The following is a 22,786-nucleotide window of genomic DNA, read 5'->3' on the forward strand; positions in this document are numbered from 1 at the left end:
GGAGAGTGCTTTGCATCCTCTGAGCTGGAACAAGTACAGGTTTATTCCCTGCTGAAAAGAAAAGGAACACAGCATTTCGGCCTTGGAGCCTTCTTCAGGTATCAAGGTGTCAGGCTCCTCAGCCGAAACTGTGTTTTTCTTCTCTTTCCAGCAGGGATTAAACCTTTACCTGTTCCTTTGCAGCCGACACTTGATGACGCAGCTGCCTGCTTGAACATCCTCCCAAGTTGTCATTTTCTATTTTATTCCAGAATATGAGGATTTTTTTTTGCACAGTTGCGGAATAACAGAGAAACATGGATCAGAAAACTGATTAAGAATGTGGACGGTGGACTGTCCTGTGGGAGTCTGCAACAAGTAACCCACCATCCTTGTGGAAGCACATTCTATATCACATGAAATGTTTGGATGAGGTCCTCGGATCAATTAGCTACGAGCCACCAAACCAGTCAGATGGCCTTCTGTCATTTGAAAGCTCTTTTCCAGAATATTTTCCATGTTCTTATAATTCTCTGATGTGATTTCTACACTGTGTGCTTTGCCAACTAAACATGCCATCTGTAAACACCTTTCCAAAGCTGACTTGAGGGGAAGTGTGGCAGGGAGAGACACTGGCACGGCACCCTGCTTCTGAGACGGGGTGATCTGATGTCTGGCAGACCACCCTGGTTTCTCACACCTTCAGCCTTGTGAGATCAATTTCAGGAGGAGTGGAGGAGTAATACAAATGTTCGGTAGAAATTGCAATCAATTAAAAAACTAAACCCCAAACAAAAACAAATTAATGAGAAGAAAAAGCACACAAACGTATTCTATGGCATATATTCATAATATCACATTGAACAAAGATGTCCTATGGAGTGCTTTCTCTCTCTGATCTTCTGTAATAACAGTATAAATAGCATAAACTGATATAGTGCGTTTCTGGACACTCCACTCAAAGCTCTTTACAGGCAACGAAGACTCCCCCCCACCACCACCAGTGTGCAGAACCATCTAGATGATGCAACAGCAGCCATGTTGTACCAGTACACTCCCCACACACCAGCTCTCAGTGGGGAGGAGAACAGAGTGATGAAGCCAGTTCAGAGATGGGGATTATTAGGAGGCCATGATTGGTAAAGGCCAGTGGGAAATTTGGCCAGGACGCCAGGGTAACACCCTTACTCTTTTCAAGAAACACCCTGGCATTTTTAACGACCACAGAGAGTCAGGACCTCGGTTTTACATCTCATGCGAAGGACGGCGCTTTTTTACAGAGAGCTGAAACAATTTTCCAGAGGTCACACTGATACATGCAGCAAAATCCCCAATAGAATCTGAAGACAGTAATATTTAGTACACTGCTGAAATATGAAGGTGTACACTGGTTAAATACTAAACTGTCATTGTTTTATATTTTCTTAAAACATCGCAGGTAAAAATGCATTTTCTTCAGAAATTCCCCCTCAGAACAATATTTCTATCGTGGTGATCAAACTTGTATACAATATTCTAAAGAAACCTCCTTTAAAACCCACACTTTTACACATTCGTTTTTACAAGTGTTCTCATTAATAACAGGTGAGACGTTGTTCCTTGTGCTGAGTTTTCTGGTGTGTTCCGATAAACCCAGTAAACAGCACAGCAGAATTTAACGATGATTATATAAGATTATCACAAAACGAGCACAGTGCAGGGCAGAACCTCACACTTCTGCCACAACCGGAAGCCGGCAGCTCTTGACCACGAAAAGCAAGCTGGCGTGCATTCTAGCAATATATGCCCGTGTCTATGATAACGAGCCCCGCAACCAATCATGTCGCACAACAGTAAGCATTCCGTCCAATCAGCGATCAGAAAAACAAGACAAGCGGAAAGTAAACACGGTTTCTTTCCTTTCATTGGTTAGAACTCCCGTCCCTCGGAATGTAGGTGCCCGGATAAGCGCCAATAGTTGACGTCAAGGGCGGGACTTCCGGTGGAGAGGCCCTGTGACCTGCAATGGTGTTGTGGAAAATGCTGCAGTGTTTCGGGAGCCAGTAGAGAAGGCGGAGAGAGAGAGAGGAGGGTCTGTCAGTGAGGAATGGTGTTGATTAGGGTTACAGAGGAGTACTGTGATCATATTACAGAGAAGGGGGGAACAATGTCTGTAATGGCACATTGGAAGCACATAGCCAGAAACTGAACGGACTGCCACATTGGATACATTTTGAGTTTTTTTTCTTCCTTTGCTCAGTCTGACGCTTTTTTTTTGCTGCTGCTACTGTTGTTGTTGTTGTAGAGATTTTTAGGAAATGATCCCCAAGGTGAAGCAAATAGAAAAATGTTAGATAATGGATTAGCGGCAACCGAGGAAGGGGGAGACATCGAGAGTAAAAAGAAAAGTGATTTTTATCCTGTGATGGCCGAAGCCTGGCTGCTTATGTGCTAGGCAGGGCTCGGCGAAAACACTTTTATTGTCTCGGTTAGGAAGAGACTGCGTGCAGCTCTGATGCTGAAAAACTCGTACACTGATTTCAGAGAGGCATAGCGGCAGACAGCACCACCATCATGGTTTTAACAGCTGCAGCTCGGATTACCCTTGTACTTCTTAGAAATCATGTTTCTGTCAGTACGAGGAGAAACCGTGTTGTGTGCCCGGTCTCTCGGAACGTCTAGAAAATAGTTCGTGCTGTTTTTTTTTTTGCAAATGAGACAAATAGAGCCCATCTAAAAGCTGTTTATTGGAAACAAAGAAGCCCGTCTCGTTATTTTTTTCCTTTCTCTCTCTCTCTTTATCTGAATGTAACCCCGGCGTCTCTATTGTCGTGCTCGGCAATTCCTAATCGTTAGCAATCATGTTCGCAGTCCGCATCGTCACGGCAGATTACTACATGGCCAGTCCTCTGAAAGACTTGGACGTTTGTCGCTCTGAATTCAGAGAGAGCGAAGTCAAGAGGGTGCCCGTGGTCCGGATCTTCGGGGCGACACCCGCAGGTAAGTGCCGCAGTTTTGTTTTTCGTGAGGGGACACGGCACAGACCCGGCACCCCAGGTGCGACGCCCCCGGGGGCAGCCGAGTTCGTGGCCTTTGCGGGCTGGCACGCTCGGGCAAACTAGTCGTAACTCTGGGTTAACCCCCGTAGCCGCTCGCCTGTTCGCCCCTGTAGGCTGCAGAGTTGGAAAGGCGCCAGTTGGGCGAGACCGATTCAAACACCCGCTAACGAGAAATCGGGGAAAAAAAAACGTTTTACCCCCATACCCCCCTCACACACACACGCACGTCCAGAGGTACGGTTTGACTCCGCTTCAGACTCACAAGCATTCCGCTGTCCAAATCAAAAATCAAAAGGCCGGCACACAAGATTGTCTTGTTTCTCTTCAATTCTTCAATTACCACCTCGGTGCCGAGGAGAGTACTTCGCTCTTAAGTTTTCTTAAGTCCTGGTCCCAGGTGGGACCGAACGCCTGGTGCCCGAAGGCCGTGAGCGAGCCTGAGTTTTCAAGCTTTCTGTCTTGAGTGCACATCCCGTCCCTGCGTTGTGGATGTGTTGACCACAGGCTCGGACTCGGATCCTGTGTCTGGTTTGCGTTCTCTTCTGTATTTGTAAAAAAAAACGCAAACCACGCCACATACCGAAAGCGCTCTGTTTTCGCTGGAGAGCTGTTCAGGGGTGATGCACGAAATTGTCATTTTCGGTTCTTTTTTTTTTCTACCAGGCAAATGTTTGCCTGCCTCGTTTTGTTTGGTGGTTCTGTGTAGCAACGTAAACATTTTACCTCGTCTCAAGTGCACTTGGCATCTGTACGTTCTCAAGTTCCCCAGTATTTTTCTGTTGCTGTGGAAATTGGTTATTACTAAGGGATCTCCAAGGGTGTGTATCCTTCTCCAGCCGTGCGCTTGTGTGTAGTACATGCAGGCTATAATACATCTGGGTGACATGGTAATTTTTTCCTGGCATTCAGAATCAAGAATGTGACTGGTAGTCATGGATTTGGCAAGGTTTTTTGAAAATCTGCTGTGCGATCTGCATGTCAAGCAGTTGAAAGGTACTCTTTAAATATATGTTTTTTATGCCAAAAAGCTGACTGCTAGCGTGTCTGCCAGGCTGGGCTTCCACGGGATAGTGTACTGGTGCAGAAATCTCCAGCCCTTGCTTTCCCTGCTTGTGCCAGGCAGTCCTGTGTTGATTTTCAAACACACAACCCTTTTAAAACACTGAAGCCATTTTCTGAGCTTCTGAGGCTTGGGCCCTGCAATTAATGTTTGACAGTAATTCTGCACATATATGCAGCAGGTTTTATCACAAAGGATTCTGAAGCCCTTCACCCACTACATCCAGCACTGAAGTGCAGAGCCCACTCGGGTGAACCGTGGGAGTCCGTTAAATACCCACAGCCCCACCACACAGCAGGCCAGGTGGAGAAGCCAGAAATCGCTCCGCCAGTTGAATTCAGGGGGAAGTTAAGGGAGGCCAGTTCAAGCCCAGAGTAAAATTTAGCCTGGGACATTAGACCCTGACTGCCATACGAGGGCACAGGTTTGGAAATTCTGGTCCACCACCACCACTAACGGCAACAACCTGTTTTTCCTTGGAGAGCTGACAAGGTAAACCCAGAAAGTGGTGACACTGCTGTCCAAGCTGCAGTCAGTAACACGAAATGGGATCTCTGTAATGGCATCACCTGAGGTCAGCCCTTTCAGTTGGCCCCGAAAGCTGCTGTAGTCATTAATCTGTTTCTTCCAGGAAAATGGCATTCAAGCAGGATATTTCCAGGTGCTTTGAACTTTGTGGGTATCTCGCATGCGGCTGGTGTAGACTTGCTGTTATTGGCCTCAGGTCAGTAACTCGTCTAGGCAGCAGCAGCTCTGCGATCCACACAGTCTCTGTCAGCCTTGTTCCTTCTGCTTTGTTATATAACTGCCCAGTCCTCGTTTTCACTAGAGGTTCACAGGAGAGATCCTGCAGCCGCACACAGGGGAGAATAAGATAAGATCACTTTATTGGCCATATACATTTTCTTGCATTAGGAATTTGTCTTTTCGCAGACCCCAGCTTGCTCTCCGTGAGACACACAGACAGGGAGAGAAGCTGGGGGTCAGAGTGCAGGGTCAGCCATTAATACGGCGCCCCTGGAGCAGCTGGGGTTCAGGGCCTTGCTCAGGGGCCCAAAGGAGTAGGATTCCTCTGCCGGCTGCGGGATTTGAACCGGCAGCCTTCCAGCCACAGGCGCAGATCCTGAGCCACAGAGCCACCGCTCTGGGAATGAGGAGGTGTGGGTATACCCCTCCTGACCTGACTCTTCACAGACCCCCATGCGTGCCGGAAAACAGGCACTGATTGGAGCAGAGGCACGTCTCGCACTGCCAGCACCACAGGCCTGGCTGTCCAGGAGGCCACAGGGGCTGCCGTGTCTCTCCAGGAGCCCAGAGAGCTTTAGGGATTAATCCCGCCCGATCCTCAGTGGCAGTAGTGGCACTCTTACTTGGCGACTGCCATGACCCGGGTTTGATCCCACAGTGCCTGAGCCATGGAGCTCAGCCTGCGCTGGTTTTAGAATCTTTACTAGTCGAAACGTTTGAGATTCCCTCTAACCCATTTAACTTGACATTTCTGTAGACCGTATTCCGTTTCTTATGTAGGTGAGGGAAGCTCGTTTTGTGGTTCCATACCTTGAAAGGAGTTGCTCTTTTATGTGAAGCTCTCTTTTCAAAGAACAGGCCAGCTTGACACCAAGGGAGTCAGCCTGTGAATCATCTGCTTGATCCAAGAACAAATGAAAAGCTGTCTCACATATAATTGCACCTAATGTATTACTCGTCCACTGTAATTTTACCCACTTGAATGTGTTGTAGGGATCTTGAGATCTTGGTAGGTAAAGTGAAAACACAGAGCCTGATTGCAAAGGTGGTGTGTACATTGCTTCTTAGATCAAAGATGGGATTTTTTGTCATCTTTCCAGGTGTAGGGCTTTTCGTCTTCATTTCAAGATGTGTGGTATTTCTGCATTTTCATTTTCCATTCAGAAGGAGAAAACACGAGCGCAGTCGGTTGTTTGGTGTGTGTTGTCAGGGTAGGGGTGGTGTTGAAATCCTGCGCAGCAGTGTGTGTGGCCTGTGTGAGGTGGGGGTGTGGGAGAGCTCTGATGAGACAGGGGAGGGAGACGAATGAAAGGTGCTGCGCAGGTACAGTAACAGGACTAGCTGATCTGAATGCTCTGCATCTGTCATCTGTATTCCTGACTTTCATTGCGTCTGCCACCTCCCATGTAATTCCGTACACGAGAAAATGAACCACCAGGGAGCGCAGAGCAGAACGTTTCCTTCATTTGGCTCCGAAAATTATCTGTCAAGACATGCAGGGGACGTGCTCATTTTCCTTCCATTGCCTCGGACTGTTTTCATGCTGTACTCTCTTGCGCCAGTCAGCAGACATTGATTGTGCTGCGTCTGAGACCAGTGTTTTGTACCGCGCTGTGGCAACACTGGGCGTTAGTTAGGGCCTTTGTGTCCCGAGACCTTCTGAAATGTACAGACGGGCAATCCGTTTTATTCCTTCAGAAAGAAACGATCGGACGCTAATATCATGTATTTAAAAGTAAAATAGGCCCATATATATTGGGTTTGCTTGCAAACAGTTCTTGCTTTTCCTTTGGTAGTTTTATAAGCTACGTGCCAGTGTTTAAACAGGAGGGTGTGTTTGCCATTGCATGTCATTCTGTTGCCTTTCAGACATGCAAGAGGTGATCAATGGCAGGTCTGGAGGGTTGCAGGTGGCAGGCTATGCTGCCGATACTCATGGCATCTTGAACATGTGCTGTTTAATTAATAGTCCGTTATTCAGGCAGCACACAAGGGCTTTCTTGTTGTATAGGAGCATAGCACTTTATGAAACAAAGTGTCAGGAAGTTAAATGTTTGCAACACAACACCCATTTCCGTGCTTGATCTTTAAACCAAAGCTTCTTGTGCTTTATTTGTCAAGTCCTCTGCAAAACACTTGTGTATGTTTGTGCTGTGGATAAAAAGAAATGTATCACTCGTTTTCTGCGTTTGTTGTTGGATGAATCAAGTGAATTTTGGGTACTGATGAAATATATTTGATGTCCAGGAGGTCAAAGGTATTTTGATGTATTTTGGTTATTTAGTCATTCCTGATTGACTGTTATACTCTTGATTATCGTTGGTTTCTTCATCGCACATCACGTTCGCTAACTGCTTGTCCAGGTCAGCCAGCAGCCATATCACCCTGCACCTCACACCAGGCAGCCCACTGGAGCTCAGCAGTGTGGGCCTGGTCAGCACCTGGAGGGGAGACTCCTGGGAAAGCTGAGGTTGCTGCTGGAAGAGGTATTAGTGGGGCCAGCAGGGGGCGCTCACCCTGTGGTCTGTGTGGGTCCTAATGCCCCAGTATAGTGATGGGGGACGCTATAGTGTCGTAACGCTCCATGGAAAGCGAAGGGCATGACAAGGCACAGAAAGGCGTCATGGCCATCCACTTCAACCAAGGAAGTCTCCAGTCGTGACAACTACTCGTACCACTGTTCCCAGGCTTCTGAGGTCGAGCGAGTGGGACTGCCCCAGTATAATGAGTTTCCCTCTTCATAAAGCTCTCCTGCACAGGTTTCTCCATGCAGCTCATCTTCCGAACAGATGAGCTGCACAAAGTACAACCGTCATCGTTGGACACAACGGACAACCATCACCATGTCCAGTTCAGGGGAGCCGGAGTCTGTCCCAGCAAGCAAGAGGCGTAAGGCAGGGTACACCCTGGATGGGACGCCAGTCAGCCAGTTAACCTACCAGTATGTCTTTGGACTAATCAGTGGAATAATGTTTGGAATCCCGTCTGAACATGGGGGAGAAAATGCAAACTCCACACAGATCGCACCCAGGTCCAGAATTTAACCCAGGCAGCACTGCTTATCTATCAAATTAGCACGTAACTATCTCATCGGTGAGACAGGTAACTGGCCCCAAGGGATGATGCATTTCAGTTTGCTGAATTCTAAGCCCGGAAAATGTCAAGGAAGAAACTGGAAAGCAGTCAGTGTGTCCTGCTTGTCCAGAGTTGATGCCTTTGTGCTAGCAGTCTGTATGAGGCTGGACGTGACCCTAGTTAAGTTGCTATAAGAGATGAGATAAGACAGCCCACCTCCTTGTGCTGCTCGTGCACCTCATGTAGATGATATAAGAGATGAGATAAGACAGCCCAGCTCCTTGTGCTGCTCGTGCGCCTCATGAAGATGCTATAAGAGATGAGACAGCCCAGCTCCTCATGTTGCTCGTGCACCTCATGAAGATGCTATAAGAGCTGAGATAAGACAGCCCAGCTCCCCATGCTGCTCGTGCACATCATGAAGATGCTATAAGAGCTGAGATAAGACAGCCCAGCTCCTCATGCTGCTCGTGCACATCATGAAGATGCTATACGAGATGAGATAAGACAGCCCACCTCCTCCTGCTGCTTGTGCACCTCATGAAGATGCTATAAGAGATGAGACAGCCCAGCTCCTCGTGCTGCTCGTGCACCTCATGTAGATGCTATAAGAGATGAGATAAGATAGCCCACCTCACCCTGCTGCTCGTGCACTTGATGAAGATGCTATAAGAGATGAGATAAGAGAGCCCAGCTCCTCATGCTGCTCGTGCACCTCATGAAGATGCTATAAGAGATGAGATAAGACAGCTCAGCTGCTCGTGCACCTCATGAAGATGCTATAAGCGATGAGACAGCCCAGCTCCTCATGTTGCTCGTGCACCTCATGAAGATGCTATAAGAGATGAGACAGCCCAGCTCCTCATGCTGCTCGTGCACCTCATGTAGATGCTATAAGAGATGAGACAGCCCAGCTCCTCATGCTGCTCGTGCACCTCGTGAAGATGCTATACGAGATGAGATAAGACAGCCCAGCTCCTCATGCTGCTCGTGCACCTCGTGAAGATGCTATACGAGATGAGATAAGACAGCCCAGCTCCTCGTGCTGCTCGTGCACCTCGTGAAGATGAGATAAGACAGCCCAGCTCCTCGTGCTGCTCGTGCACCTCGTGAAGATGCTATACGAGATGAGATAAGACAGCCCAGCTCCTCGTGCTGCTCGTGCACCTCGTGAAGATGAGATAAGACAGCCCAGGTACTCGTGCTGCTCGTGCACATCATGTAGATGCTATAAGAGATAAGACAGCCCACCTCCTCCTGCTGCTCGTGCACTTGATGAAGATGCTATAAGAGATGAGATAAGACAGCTCAGCTGCTCGTGCACATCATGAAGATGCTATAAGAGATGAGACAGCCCAGCTCCTCATGCTGCTCGTGCACCTCATGAAGATGCTATAAGAGATGAGATAAGAGCCCAGCTCCTCATGCTGCTCGTGCACCTCATGAAGATGCTATAAGAGATGAGACAGCCCAGCTCCTCATGCTGCTCGTGCACCTCATGAAGATGCTATAAGAGATGAGACAGCCCAGCTCCCCATGCTGCTCGTGCACATCATGAAGATGCTATGGATGCCCTACTTGCCAGACCTGAGTCCTGGAGAGCATCTGTGAGATGACCTGAGAGAACAGGTGTCCTCCAGGGCTCAGAGGCCAGTGAACAGTTACATGCTTCTTCCTGGCTCTACGAGAGGAATGGGACAGAATCCCACATGGAAGGCATCTGCAAAGCTTTTGCTGCTGCAGAGGTACAGCTTTTTTTTTTGCTTCCAGCAGTGGCCACCCATGCTGCAAGCCCACCACTGTCGCAGTAACCCCCTATCGATGACGAGTGTTAATCAGCTTAATAAGCGTCCCTGCATCCTGGCTGGCAAAAAGTATAGTTTCCCCCAATAAAATGTTTGTGAATTTGTTGCTGTGATATGTGATCAGTCTCTTTCGATTTTCAGTGTACATATATCAAAGAATCCAACTTCCTGAAACCGATATCAGGGTGCTGTACCCCCCAGTTTAGTTTGTACGCCATTTGCTTTATTGTCCCAAGCTGTGTTTGTGCTCATCTAGTCCTGATGAAAAGTGTGTTGGTGCTTTGTAACTCCTAGTGGGGAAAAATAAAGTGTTGCTTTCCCATAGCCCAGGGGCTCCTGCGCCGACTGTGAGAGGCAGCAGGCTGTCTGGTTATAAACGTGTTAGCAGTCATGTCATTTAATAGCAAGGCTGCTCCTGCCGCCTGTGTGAGCCTCGTGGTGCACTGCTTCAGTCCGTGTGCGATGGGATGGACCGCAGGGAATCTGCACAGCTCGGTGCTGGATTAAGGGCACCGTGATGTTCCACAGCAGCCCTTTCACAACAGCAGGAATCAGTGCATCAAGAGCACGACCAGGGAAGAGACAAAACACCTGGCTTTCTGGAGGAAAGTTCTTCGTTGGAGGGTGCTTTTTCAGGAAATGCTTGTTGCACTGGGGAAGGAGTTGGGAAACCATGCCAAGTTCAGAGTTCACCTGTGCAGTAGACTGGGTTCTGCCACATGCCCTCTGTCTAGAGGGGTGATGTGATGAAATGGTGTATTGTTTTCACCAAATCCAGTAATGTTTCTGGTGGTGGGAGGAAATTGAAGAGCTGCTTCTTCCACGTTAGTGTTTTGCTTTTAAACTGATTCTAATGCAACATCTCCTTTAAAATTACTTACTTCATGCAATATGAGAAAACGTCTAATAAAACTTGCTTAACACCCTGGTTGAGGCCAAAGCCGTTGTATTAAAATGTTTATGAAAATGTTCACCTAAAAATGTTAGCTTAAAGTTGTGTAACAAAAAAGCACCAGCTTTCTGTAAATGTTGAAACATCTAACTGAGTGGAACTAAATTTATTTCCAATATGGGGCAGAGACAAATTTAAGTCTTTAAAATAGTCCCTTTTTTAGTTCCTTAATAAGATGTTTTTTTTGTGTATTTTTCAAAAAAAACTTCTCCACTGGCAACCATTAAATCAAGACCATGTGCTTCGTGAACCAGCTGTATCCTCCTTTGACCTGCACAAGCTCCCAGCTCCACTTGCTTTCTTTGTCACTTGACACCCTGCTTCCTGCTTCTTTTGTCAGCGTCAGCCCAGGCTCCTAATTGGTTCGGCTAGATCCGGCTTGAATTCCTTATCTGCACAGAAACATTTTATTCTGGGGGGCCCACTTAAGCACTTCGGCCCTCTCATTGTGTTCCGTTCAGGGTCTCCCCCCCCGGGCGTAGCTCATGTTAACGCAGCAGAGTTCTACACCGCAGCACCCTGGGAGCATGGCGACGGAACGGGCAGAGTTTAAACTGGGGCGAGGACCAGCTGAAGCGGTGTCCCCGCGAGAGGAGCTGAAACTGGTCAGCACTGGAGCGACTTGTCGTTTTATAGCTAGTGCACGGCGATGGCCTTGCAGTTTTTCACTCCTGGCTTGAGGAAGCTGGGAATCTGTTTATTCCTCTGCTGTTTGGACGTTGAGAAACCTGCATGACCCATTGACCTGAAGAAAGGGTCAGGCAGTCAGCTGCTGAGAGGGATGAATAAGGGTCTGCGCTTGCACCCAGGGAGGGCTTAAATACCTTCTGACTGAATTCCTCTGAGTGCCGTGAACATCAGAGCGGGGATTAAGAGATCTGATGCTTCGTTAATTAGAAAGGCCCTATCAATTTTAAAATCTTATGTTTGTTTCCTCCTAAACGTGTTACCGTTCTTGGGTTTGCTCTACACTTGTTGCCCAATCTCCTGCATGCCTAACATTTCACCTCTCAATTCCTAAATGAGAAGTTTTCGATGATCTAACGAAACCTGCAGCGCATGCAGTCTTTCTCTGGGCGGTGAGTGTGAAAGTGCAGTAGAGTGTGCTTGGAACTGCAGGTAGATTGCGGGTATGGATGTCTTAAGCTACAGGCTACTTCCTGTTTACAAGGAAATGCCTCAGTATTTACAGCGTAAAGGTCATTAGCGCTTGGAGACGGCCTGGTTACTTCCAGCACCGTGTCTGCAGGCCGTGATAAGTAGTTATGACTGGGGCTTTTGTGACACGCTGAAGCTTGAATGCGTTTTCTCAGAAAGGCCATGCCTGAGATCCCTCCGCCTTTTTAAGGGCTCCTTAACCGCGCTAGCGGCTAGGGGTGGTTTTTGTTCACATCAGATTTGAAGAGTTTCGTGCAGAATGGCGTCCTCGTCTTGTCCTGGATGTAGACGGCTTCGCGGTGTATTTTCCGGCGAGTGTGAACAGGCTGTAGGTCTTCTAGGAGGCTCAGATGCAGACCTCCTGGGGGGGGGGGGGTGAGCACCACAGTGACCCCTGCAGGGCTGACGGGGGGCTCGAGGGGGCTGGGTAGCAGGGGCCTGCCTGTGCTACGTCACTCCGCTCCGGAGGTCTCGGGACTGGCGGCAGATACCGCGCGTGTCGCACAAGGCAAACTCTGGAACGTACCGGCTGCCTCTCGGTACGGCCCACGACTCCAGAGATCTGAGAGCCGCCCTGCAGCGTGCGGAAGCAGGAATGAAGAATGGAAAAGTATTCCCGCCTCCTCCACTGATATTGGCATCTGTTTATGCTTGCTGGAACTTTGGCTAGTGTTTTTAATGGTTGTGTTAGTATAACTTAGTATGTCTTCAGAGTAATGAAGGATATTGGGGAGAGTTTGGCAGAACACAGTGTAGCGTTATTGTGACTGAGGAGTAGGGCCTTGTGTAGTGTGTATCATTGTTACAGGGAGGAGTGCAAGCTGTGTGTGGTGTGCAGTTGTTATGAAGTCCTGTGGTAACTTGGGTGAATTATGTCCGTTCTTCCTGGTGTGAAGGCCACCTCTTTGGCCACTTCTGTTTGCTGCCTGGTGCTCCTGTTCCCCCCATGGGTGGTGTGTGGGTGTGGTGGCTTTGCTTAGGTGCGATCTGACCTGGACCTGGACCTGGTGCCACGCTCTCTCGCCCATCCAGAGCTGGGCCCGGGTCTGGCCCAGAGCGACCCCTCCAGTACAGGCCTTTGACACACCGCGGGCGCTGGACTCGGATCGTCTCGTCTTTCACGCCATTCCAGAGCGCGTCTCCACTGAGTGCATGTGCACTTTCTGACTGCTGTCTCTCTCTCTCTCTCTTTTTTTTTTGGGAAGTTTGATTATTCTACGGTTTCCTCATTCCCATCTCTGCGGGGGGCTGGCATCTATCAAATCCTTCTTGCGTTTTCCCTGCTCCGATCTTACGCTAACGGTATAGAAACACTCCTGCCACGGCACCACATTTCCTCTGATTGATGTGTTTAATAGCTCCTTCCTGGTGCAACAAAAGGGATTTGAATGCTGCAGGATCAGAAATGGAGCACTGGAATATTGGGAGGCTGTGTGTGTGTGTGTGTGTGTGTGCGCAGAAAGTCCCTTCTGATTCAGTTGATTCATTACAGCCTTTCCCCTATATTCCACGGAACGGCTTGTACCAAGACGTAGATTTGCCAGCTGACAGCCTGGAATTAATACGCGGGATTGAATCCCCTCGGCACAGATCCCCCGTACGGTGTGTGAATATTTTTAGTTGTGTTGAAATTATTTACTTGATTTGGTTGTTGGAGGGATTGAAATAACACGCCATTTAGACCTGAAGCTTCAGTTTCTTATGGGATTAGTAGCAGCAGGGAAGAGTTCTGAACGGTGAATAGTTTGCCTGCCCTTTTCTTCCTTTCACAGGGTTCATTAGTGAAATGTTTCATGCGACCATTAAGTTTGTCTGAAAGCATCACTATCTGATGCTTTCTCTAGGTTCATTCTTGCTTTTATATATATTTTCTCAAATGCCATAGTAAATGCAGTTAAAAATGTAGAAGTATTTCGCGGAGTACAGAAAAGCTTAGTTCCCTCATCGCCCCATTAATCAAGCTCACTGTATATTTTGCTTTGCTGTAGCATTTTCTCAACAGAGTATCAGCTGTGTGGCTCAGCACATACAGTAGCAATCACCTAAACATTCCTCAAGGTTAATGGAGCTGCGTGCTTCTCCAGAAACAATCAGCCCACATTGATTGTGGACGGCGTGCCCATGGTATGGATGGAGCTGCCTTTCGGTTTTTTCCCTTGTCTAGACATTTGTCTGCTTGCTGACGCGGTGCAATTGTATTCCTATGAGCTGCCCTCTGCATTGGACTTCTCGGCTGGGCGAAAAGGAATACGAGAAAAGTTTTAGCCCTCCGTGTGCCATAATTCACTCGACCCGTTGGAAAGAAAGACTGGAGTCCCTGTAACTCTGTTCCGGCTCTTCGGCTCTGTTTTACCAGTGCCTTTACAAAATTCTTTGTTCAGCTCAATCAATTGGTTTTTTATATATTCTCTGTCACATAAATCTAATGTATAAGGTGTTGTTACTGTGGTGGGTAAAGCATTAAGTGAGACTAGAGAACAAAGACACCACTGCATTTGGGGATTCATCTCTGAAGAAGACTTCTCTCAGTTGTTCAATAGTGCTTTTGTCGTGCCTGTGTGCAGTTCATGCTAAGGCCTCAGTTTAGTGTTCCTTAGAGGTGTGGTTAAGACACATTAAAGTACGGTATATTGTGACTTGTAATGGCACTTCCTTCTGATCCTTTTGTTTTCTGATCTTCACGTAATCGTTGATGCACACAGTCTGCGTTTCCCACAGCACTTCCAGAAAGAGCACCTGTGTCAGGCACTGCCCCATGTTTCGTGCCCTCCAAATGTATTAATACCCCTGATGAAATGGGGACAATAAACATCCAGTGTAAGGAAGATTTATCAGCTGCCTAGTGTTTCGTGCTTAAAAAATCCAAATCTTATACAGTAATCCTAATGGCATTGCACAGAGCATTGTAATTTAAGACCAGAAAACCCAAGGGACACATTTCTTCCCACCCCTGTAGCAGTATTTTGTAACTCCTTCTCTAACAGGGATAGCACTGAGCAGGTACCTCCTGTCATGTGCTCAGAGCTTCTGGTATTTCAGACGGTGGATTTGGGACCATTTCTCCTGGCAGTATTCCTCAAGTCCTTCAGACCCTTTGAGCTGGGTTTGCGAACTGCTTTCTTGAGTGGAGATGGTCAGTTAACTGTCTGTCAGTTTGTTTCTCTGCCAAGCTCTTCACTTTGGGCCACCGTTGAGCTTCTCTGAAGAGGGGACAGGCTGTTTAACCCGAGTGTCCCGGTAAGTGTCGGGGGGAATCATGAGCTCTAGCTCAACAATAGACTCAGGACCCACAGATGCAAAACAACCCCAAAATCCAGGAGACCCCCTGGCCTGTTTCACAGTGGGCCTGAATGTTTTCTCAACGTGAGCTTTCCTTTATCGATGTAACATTGATGAGCGTGCCCACAAAACTCGTTTTCATTTCAAAAGTGGTTCCAGTGCTCACTCATATTAAGTCGGACTAATTCGAGTTGCCCTCAGATCACTGTTTCTTTAGCCCCCCCAATGTGGGGGCGGCACATTGGCGCAAGGGTTAGTGTTGCCTTGCAGCGCTGGGGCCCTGGGTTCAAATCTGGACCTGGGGTGCTGTCTGTGTGGAGTGTGCATGTTCTCCCTGTGTTCACGTGAGTCTCCTCCGGGTGCTCCGGTTTCGTCTCGCAGTCCACAGACGTGCTGGGAGGTTAATTGGCATCTGTGGAAACTGTGTGTGTGTGTGTGTGTGTGTGTGTGTGTGTGTGTGTGTGTGTGTGTGTGTGCGCTCTGTGATAGACTGGCATCCAGTCCAGAGTGTACCCCGCCTTGCTGGCTGGGATAGGTTCCAGCTCCCCTGCAGCCTGTACTGGAAGATGCGATTAATGGATCTCGTATATTGAGTATGTTGAAGATGCCAGATTGTTTTGGAGAGCTTAACATGATGTGAATACATGTTGGGTTAGGATGTTCAGCGGCCTCCCAGACCACTTCTTTCACAGCCTGACTTGGCAAAACACACTTGGGAAGAAGGCTCCACAGACGAAATGTTGTGTTCCTATTCTTCTCTTTTCAGTGTGGAAGACACCTTTACTTGTTCCAAAACACACTTGCGTCCTTTTCCTGGCAGAGTATATGAGTAGCCTTTAATTTCTCAGTCATGGACACCATGGGGGAAAGTGTTCAGTTCAGCTCTTTGTGGATTCTTTCCCAGCCCCCTCAACATGTGGAGGTCATTGACGATTTGTTCGCAGACCTCAGGGAGCTCTCTCAATCGTGATGATGCACGATACTCCTAAAACTCTCCAGTCTGTTGCTTCCTTTTATATGCAAGGGAAAGGGATAACTTTCAGAGTCCTCAATATAGTTCCATTTCACTTCCCAAGAGCAGAATGTTACCATAGATCTGTTTCTGTTGGATTTTGTTGAAAGAAAAACTTTCAACAAAAGCTGTGAACAAATTTGAAGGTTTTGTTTGCTGGAACTCAATGAATTATTTTTGGCAAATATGACTTTGCTCTGTGCAATGTTATTATGACTACAGTAAAACATTATCAGAATTTTAAGACCTTATCCCGATCTTAACTTGTGCTGCTATTTGATGTTTTGATTTTATTGCCATTTCATCGGGAGAATAAATACATCTCGAGGGCACTGATAGAAGACTAGTCTTTGGTTCCGTAGCATGTTTTGGTCTGTTCCATTGTTGTGGGTTTTCTTGCGCTGTATTTCAGATGTAGGCTAACCTCTGTGTCAAGGGTCATCAGTTTCAAATGGCATGGCTCTGTCGTAAGACCTTAAACGTGCCTGATAAAATGTTGCAAGAGGTTTTATGTGCCTTGGCTTTGTAAAAGTGAGTCCGTTTTGTTTTACGTAGGCTGTTTGTTTTTATAATGCAGAGCACAGCTCCTGGCGAAAGTCTGTTGGAAGTGGAGATGTTGTTGTGCTGTGTAATTGGGAGCTGACAGTTTAAAGCACTGATCAATGTGGGACACATGCTTGGCTGTTACACGTTGTGATCTGCTGGATGAGGAGATGTTCAGTGGTCAATATGTCTGCAGTCGGCTGCTACAAATCACCGCGCCTCGCTGTCACGGCAGACCTCTGGCCACAACTCCAGCAGCAGCCTGAAGCAGAAAACTCCCCATGTGTGCCCGGAATGGAGTCTTTCAGATCCGTCAGTTTCTCTCTTTTGCTTGCATAATGACATAAATAGATGTGTATTATCCAGGTACAGATGAACTTCAAAGGTTTTACAACCTTCTGCGTTTAATACGTTTCACTTGTGAGTAAATCTGAAAAAGTATTTTATGGTGCTAAAATCCTGCCATGTGTTGCTAACCCACAAGTCGCTGTGTATGTATAGAGAATCAGTTGAACTGCAGTATACAATCAAGAAAGAAAATAATTAAGAAGGAAGTTATAATGTGGCACACAAGCTTGAAAAGATGAAAAAGTCCTTCTTTTCAGACAGAAGGTCGTCTTCAATTTATAGGAAAGAAATGAAATATAAATGAAGTATATCTTTCAAAACAGCTGATGAAGGACGTTGCTCTGAAACGAATGGACTTTTTAATCATTTATGGCCTCTGTGTCACATAACCCCATCCTGTTCTTTCAGATATATACATGTTTAAATTCCCCTTCACAGAGAGAAAACACAGAGAGGCACTTTCTCTAAATAAATAGCTGTTTTCCCTGTGTGTGAAAAGTAAAAAGCGGCGCCAGCGGATCATAGGAGCCGCCGTGATGTTTTTCTGGGCATTTCAAACGGGTTTCGCCCTCGGCTCCGGGTCTGGTTGTGTCCCGGGCGCAGAGCTGGTGTGTGAAAGGGGGCGAGGGGGAACGCGGTGCGGCGACACGCCTGACCTCAAGCAGAGTGGAGACCTCCGGCGCGCAAAGGCGCACCGAGAGGCGAGAGGCCCGGGTGAGGCGCAGCAGGGGGGCGGGTGTCCACACACACACACACACTTACACACACACACAGCTTTGTTTCGCTCTGGGAACAGCAGTCGTGTAATTGTCAACAGTTGGTCTGTGTTTAGCTGTGCGGCGCATCGCCTCGCTTTCGGCGACGCGCGATGCAGGGGGGAGTCGTTTGTGGTTTCTCAGCCGGGACCGCTCGTATATTCAGACCTGTTGGGAGCCAAGGTTTTACATGAAAATGGCAGTGAAAGTTCCCGACTTGGCAAGTTGTGCTTTAGTGGGAATTACTCCGGGTTTCTGGATTTCGTTTTTTTGTTCGTTTTCTGGAATTCTATTCATTATTTGTAACCCAACAGCCGAATGGGGCGGGGGGGAGGCACAAAAATCATTTTGCCTATAGTATTTCAGCCTTCATCATTGGAATCTGGGTGTCTTTCAAAGTAGTTTTCGCATTTTCTGTCACCATTTGCACAACCTTTAAAGCAACCACTTGTATTCTGTTTTTAACTAATTAGTTCATGTTCGTATTTCCTCTTCTGGAGGAATTTAATCTCCGTTTGCCCTGCCCGGCGTCTCCAGATGAGAACGTATCAAAATGGCCATGTTCTGTGTTCAGACAAAACCGTTTTTATTTTCCCTTCCCTTACACATGTTATTAATTGTACCGCGCGATTTTCACAATACAGACCTGATTCTGTTCATTGTGGTAGATGCAGAAATTGTACTCTGGAGATGTGGCAATACACAAATCCTTGTAGGTTGCAGTAAAAACAAAAGCCTGTGCAGCACAGATTGTGCACTCTGGAGGCCTTAGTACAGGAATGGAATGCCCTTTTTAAATGCAGACAAGCTTTATTGTAACAGGATTGCTGTGTGTTATCGAAAGCATGTTAAATAGGCACTAATCTGTCAACGTTAAAGAGCACAAAATGCGCACAGATTGTCTTTTCTGTGACTGTTGCGAATTTCTGTGTCTGCATTAACAATAACACCCCTATAGGTGAACGGTGGTCAATAAATGTGTCTGGAAAGGGATGGTTGCCCCCCTCCCCTTGTGTTGTTCTATAGCAGAATGTCTCTGAGAACAGCCTATGCATATTTCTCTGCTTCATAATGCACCAATCCCGCTTCTCCTGCGTGTTCTGAAGTGTGTCAGAAAGGCATGCCATGAATATCAAATTTAGACAGGCGGAAAAAAAGGCAGACATGTTCAGAAAAATTATTCTGTTGTCTGTGTCCATTTCTCTTGGTGTAGGTATTTTGGCGTTGTTAGATTTCACAATTGCGCTGTACAACGAGGTCCTGTTCCTCTGCCTACAGTCTCACAGCGGGTTCTAATAGTGTCCTTGTTTTCTGAGGTAATGGAGTGTCTGTTAAATGTGTAGCGGGCTCAGAAATACACCGTCGATATGGAGACTCATCTGTTGTACAGCCGAGGCCAGATGTACATGGAGCGACTCGGTGCCCCTACCCGCTTCCTTCAGTGATTTCGAATTGATTCCCGAAAAGGGAAATGTGATGATTTTTTTTCCCCCATCAGTCGAGCTCTGTTTTAGTGAATGTGAAAGCCCTTACTTCACGTAATTGCAGTAAATTAAAGAATGAGCCCTACACTACTGAACATATTCTGTTATACGTCAGTCGACGAAGGAAGACTAGATAAAGAGGTTCATGGCCTTAAAGGCGCGTAAATTATCCTCCTTAACAATGAATTGTGGACTACAACACACGTGTACAACACTGCTGGTTACATTCAAGTTAACACTCTTTCATGCAGAGGTGCTTTTTACATTTCTCACTGGTACTCTGTTTTTCCCCCCGACCCTTGGCAAAGTGTACCACCCCAGGCCGCACGACGCCAGTATCGGGGAGCAGGCGACAGCGCGGGCGCATCCTCTGAAACATTCAGCGTCTGTGCGTTCGCTGCGTCTTGCGCTGGAGCCCGCAGCGCCAGCAGGAAGTGTAAGGTACCAGAGGAAGGACAGCAGCTGATAACACCCCGGGGCCACTGATACTGTGCAGGTGGCAGTGCTCACTGCTGAGCAGAAGGTTTGGGTTACCCTGACCAGCTACACAATAATACTAATCCTTACACTTATATAGCGCTTTTCTGGACACTCCACTCAAAGCGCTTTACTTTACAGATAATGGGGATCCCCTCCACCACCACCAGTGTGCAGCCCCACCTGGATGATGTTCCAGTACGCTCCCAACACAGCAGCTCTCAGTGGGGAGGAGAGCACAGTAATGAAGCCGGTTCAGAGATGGGGATTATTAGAGGGCCAGGGGGAAATTTGGCCAGCACAACAGAGTTACACCCCTACAACAAGCTACCCCAGAAATCCTGTCCCGTCCCTGGGTTCGCAGTGACGGAGCCTAGGTGCAGATGCCTACTGTAAGACCTCAGATTCAGACCAGCGATTCCCATTGCAGTATGCGAGGCCGTAAACTGTGCTAGATTAACCTTACCCTAGTAAGGTTTGTGCGTGTATTAGCCACATACTCCAAAAAGAGTCTCCAGTTGTCCTTCCAGATCTTGCAGTCTAAAGCATGTGTGGTTCCCAGGGCTGATTTCTGTGATTTGGACGTTTTCACATGTTCTTCTGAAGGCTTGGTCCACTGCTCCATTGGTAGCCGATGATGGAACCAAAATGCCATAGTGTTTTTTTTCATGATTAAATTAGGGCCACACATTTTTTAATTTGTTCTTAGCGAGTTTTCTCAAAATGGAATATTATTCAGCTTGTTTTTTGGCCTTGTTTTAAGCTTTAATATTTTGCCTTTCATGCAGCAACAATGCGACATAATCAGTCTTCAGGCACTCCTGGCCTCTCCTGAACTTTGCGTGAAGTCAAACTGAATCTTAAGTGCCGTAGCTTTAGCACAGAAATTCTTTAACGTTAAGCTACATCTTTCCTGTTGATTCAGTTGTAAAAAGGTTTTCTTAAACAGCAGCTATATAAACTTGTAACTCACAACCGGCAGCCCACTGAAGCTCAGCAGTGTGGGCCTGGTCAGTAGCTGGAGGGGAGACTCCTGGGAAAGACTAAGGCTGCTGCTGGAAGAGGTGTTAGTGGGGCCTTAACGCTGTGTGCTGCCTTGATGTCCCAGTAATAGTGATGGGGGACACCATACTGAAAAATAAGGTGCTGCTCTTGAGATGAGACATAAAACTGAGATCCCAACTCCCTGTTGTCATTAAAAATCCCAGGGTGTTTTTTTTAAATAGCAGTGTTATCCCAGTGTCCTGGCCAAATTTCCCCCCTGGGCTTTACCAGTCATGGCCTCCTAATAATCCCCATCTCTGAACTGGCTTTATTATTATTTTATTTTGCACTGTTGCATCTCTTTTATATGCACCACTGATTGAGGACTCTCTGATTGCAGCAGGTAAACTGTCCCTCATCCATTAAGAGTCTTCCTCCCCCTGCATAACCCACCCAGTAAGGCAATATTACCCAAGAGCTCATTCTTCCCATCCTGAACTTTGATCTGGTCAAACAGACAGCGCCCTGTGTGTCTGGAGAATGTGGCGATAAAACAACAGGACCGGACTGGCTTTGCCATTGAAATGGGTAATTAGCGTCTATCTGCAAGGCTGCGGGATTATAACAAGGTCTCTAGCCACACAGAACTGTCACCTTTCTAAGGGAGTCAAAGCAAAATCATAAATGCTCAACTGTTTTTTGCCTTTCAACACTGCAAAACTGGATGGAGTCGGAAGCATAACATTGCAGGCATCCTGCAGAAAAAAACTGCGTTTGTCATCATGCGAGTCAGATAAACTGTTTCTTGTGTCTTTTCTACTGTAAGTCATTTACAGTGCTTTTGTTTTCTGACACACCTGGTAAATAAAAGTTGTAAATAAGTCACACCACTTCATTGATATACATGTTGACTTGATTTTCTTTCTCTTTCACTGCTGATTTGCCCCTTTGGTTTAAGTACTTGATTTCCCGACTTGTGTTGTATTTATTCTGATAATTCTGTGCACTCTGCCTCTCAAAATGGCTGGTATGGTTTATCATCTAGGAGAATCTTAATGCAGTACTAGGATTGAGAAAAGCAGAGCATGACTTGTAAAGCATCACAGTTTTATTGGTCTTGTTTGTAGGTCTATTTTTCTCTCCAATTGATCTGAGAACAGGCCTTTGATGCTGGCATTATGCGTCTTCTGTCAGGGAAAACTATTAGTGGGCAATGCGGGTACTATCTGTTGGCTCTGTTATAGCAATTGTCGGTTACATTTTTGCAATCCTCTGTGTTTTGCGTGAACAGGTAATGAATGAATAATGGATTCCAGTTTAAAGATAAAAAAATAGCACATTTTGTGTATGGCTGTAAGTGGTTGGAGTATTTAGGGCAGGTATCTGCAGCGTTTGGGGTGTTTATGTATTTTATAAACCACCTTGTTAAATGGAATGCCTTCTTATCTCAGGAATTGTAAGAGTACTAAGATCACTTTATTGGCCTTATCTAATTTCTTGTATTAGGAATTAGCCCAACATGCTCTCCATGAGACACATTGACAGGGAGAGAAGCTGAGGGTCGGAGCACAGGGTCAGCCATTGTACAGCGCCCCTGGAGGAGCTGGGGTTAAGGGCCTTGCTCAGGGGCCCGAAGGACTAGGATTCCTCTGCCAGCCGCGGGATACAAACCAGAAACCTTCCAGCCACAGAGCCACCGTGGTTGTTGTGGACAATAAAAAGAGACTAGAGTGAGAGGAAAGTATAGAGAACTATATTGTTATTAACTGTAGAATTCTCTGTGCAGTTTCCCTCTGTGATTTTAAGAAGCTCTGTTAGGAAAAAAAAATCACCTCCTGATTCATTAATTTTCTCAGTGTGAATGGTCCTTCTGTGGGAGCGCAAACAGCACCAGCACCTGCTGAGTGTTTGGATATCCCCCGAGCGGTGACCGTCTTGACGGACGCTTTCATCGATTAGCGGTCAGTCAGGCGCCGCTCGGCGTGAGAGTTTGTCTGGTAGACGGCAGCGCCGGTGTCTGGGCCTGACACTCGCCTCCTGTATTCAGATGAGGCTCAGCGGTAAAGGCAGCTGCCGGTAAATGAAGCCCA

The 22,786-nt window shown here is 47.0% G+C and overlaps 1 protein-coding gene across 2 annotated transcripts in view; it reads left to right on the top strand.

The window, feature by feature from the left end:
* Positions 1 to 1,967: 1,967 nt before the first annotated feature.
* rev3l (REV3 like, DNA directed polymerase zeta catalytic subunit) overlaps positions 1,968 to 22,786 on the top strand; it is a 96,774-nt gene continuing 75,955 nt past the window's right edge. Inside the window, exon 1 of one of the 2 annotated variants that reach the window (XM_088626824.1) lies at positions 1,968 to 2,958. In XM_088626824.1, the coding sequence (XP_088482950.1) occupies positions 2,820 to 2,958 (139 nt within the window). In that variant the 5' untranslated portion in view covers positions 1,968 to 2,819. The remainder of the gene's footprint in view (positions 2,959 to 22,786) is intronic. The other variant, XM_088626823.1, reaches the window with a different exon arrangement.

This window comes from Lepisosteus platostomus, chromosome 3 (genome assembly GCF_059453375.1).
Source record: "Lepisosteus platostomus isolate fLepPlt1 chromosome 3, fLepPlt1.hap1, whole genome shotgun sequence".
NCBI lineage: Eukaryota > Metazoa > Chordata > Actinopteri > Semionotiformes > Lepisosteidae > Lepisosteus > Lepisosteus platostomus.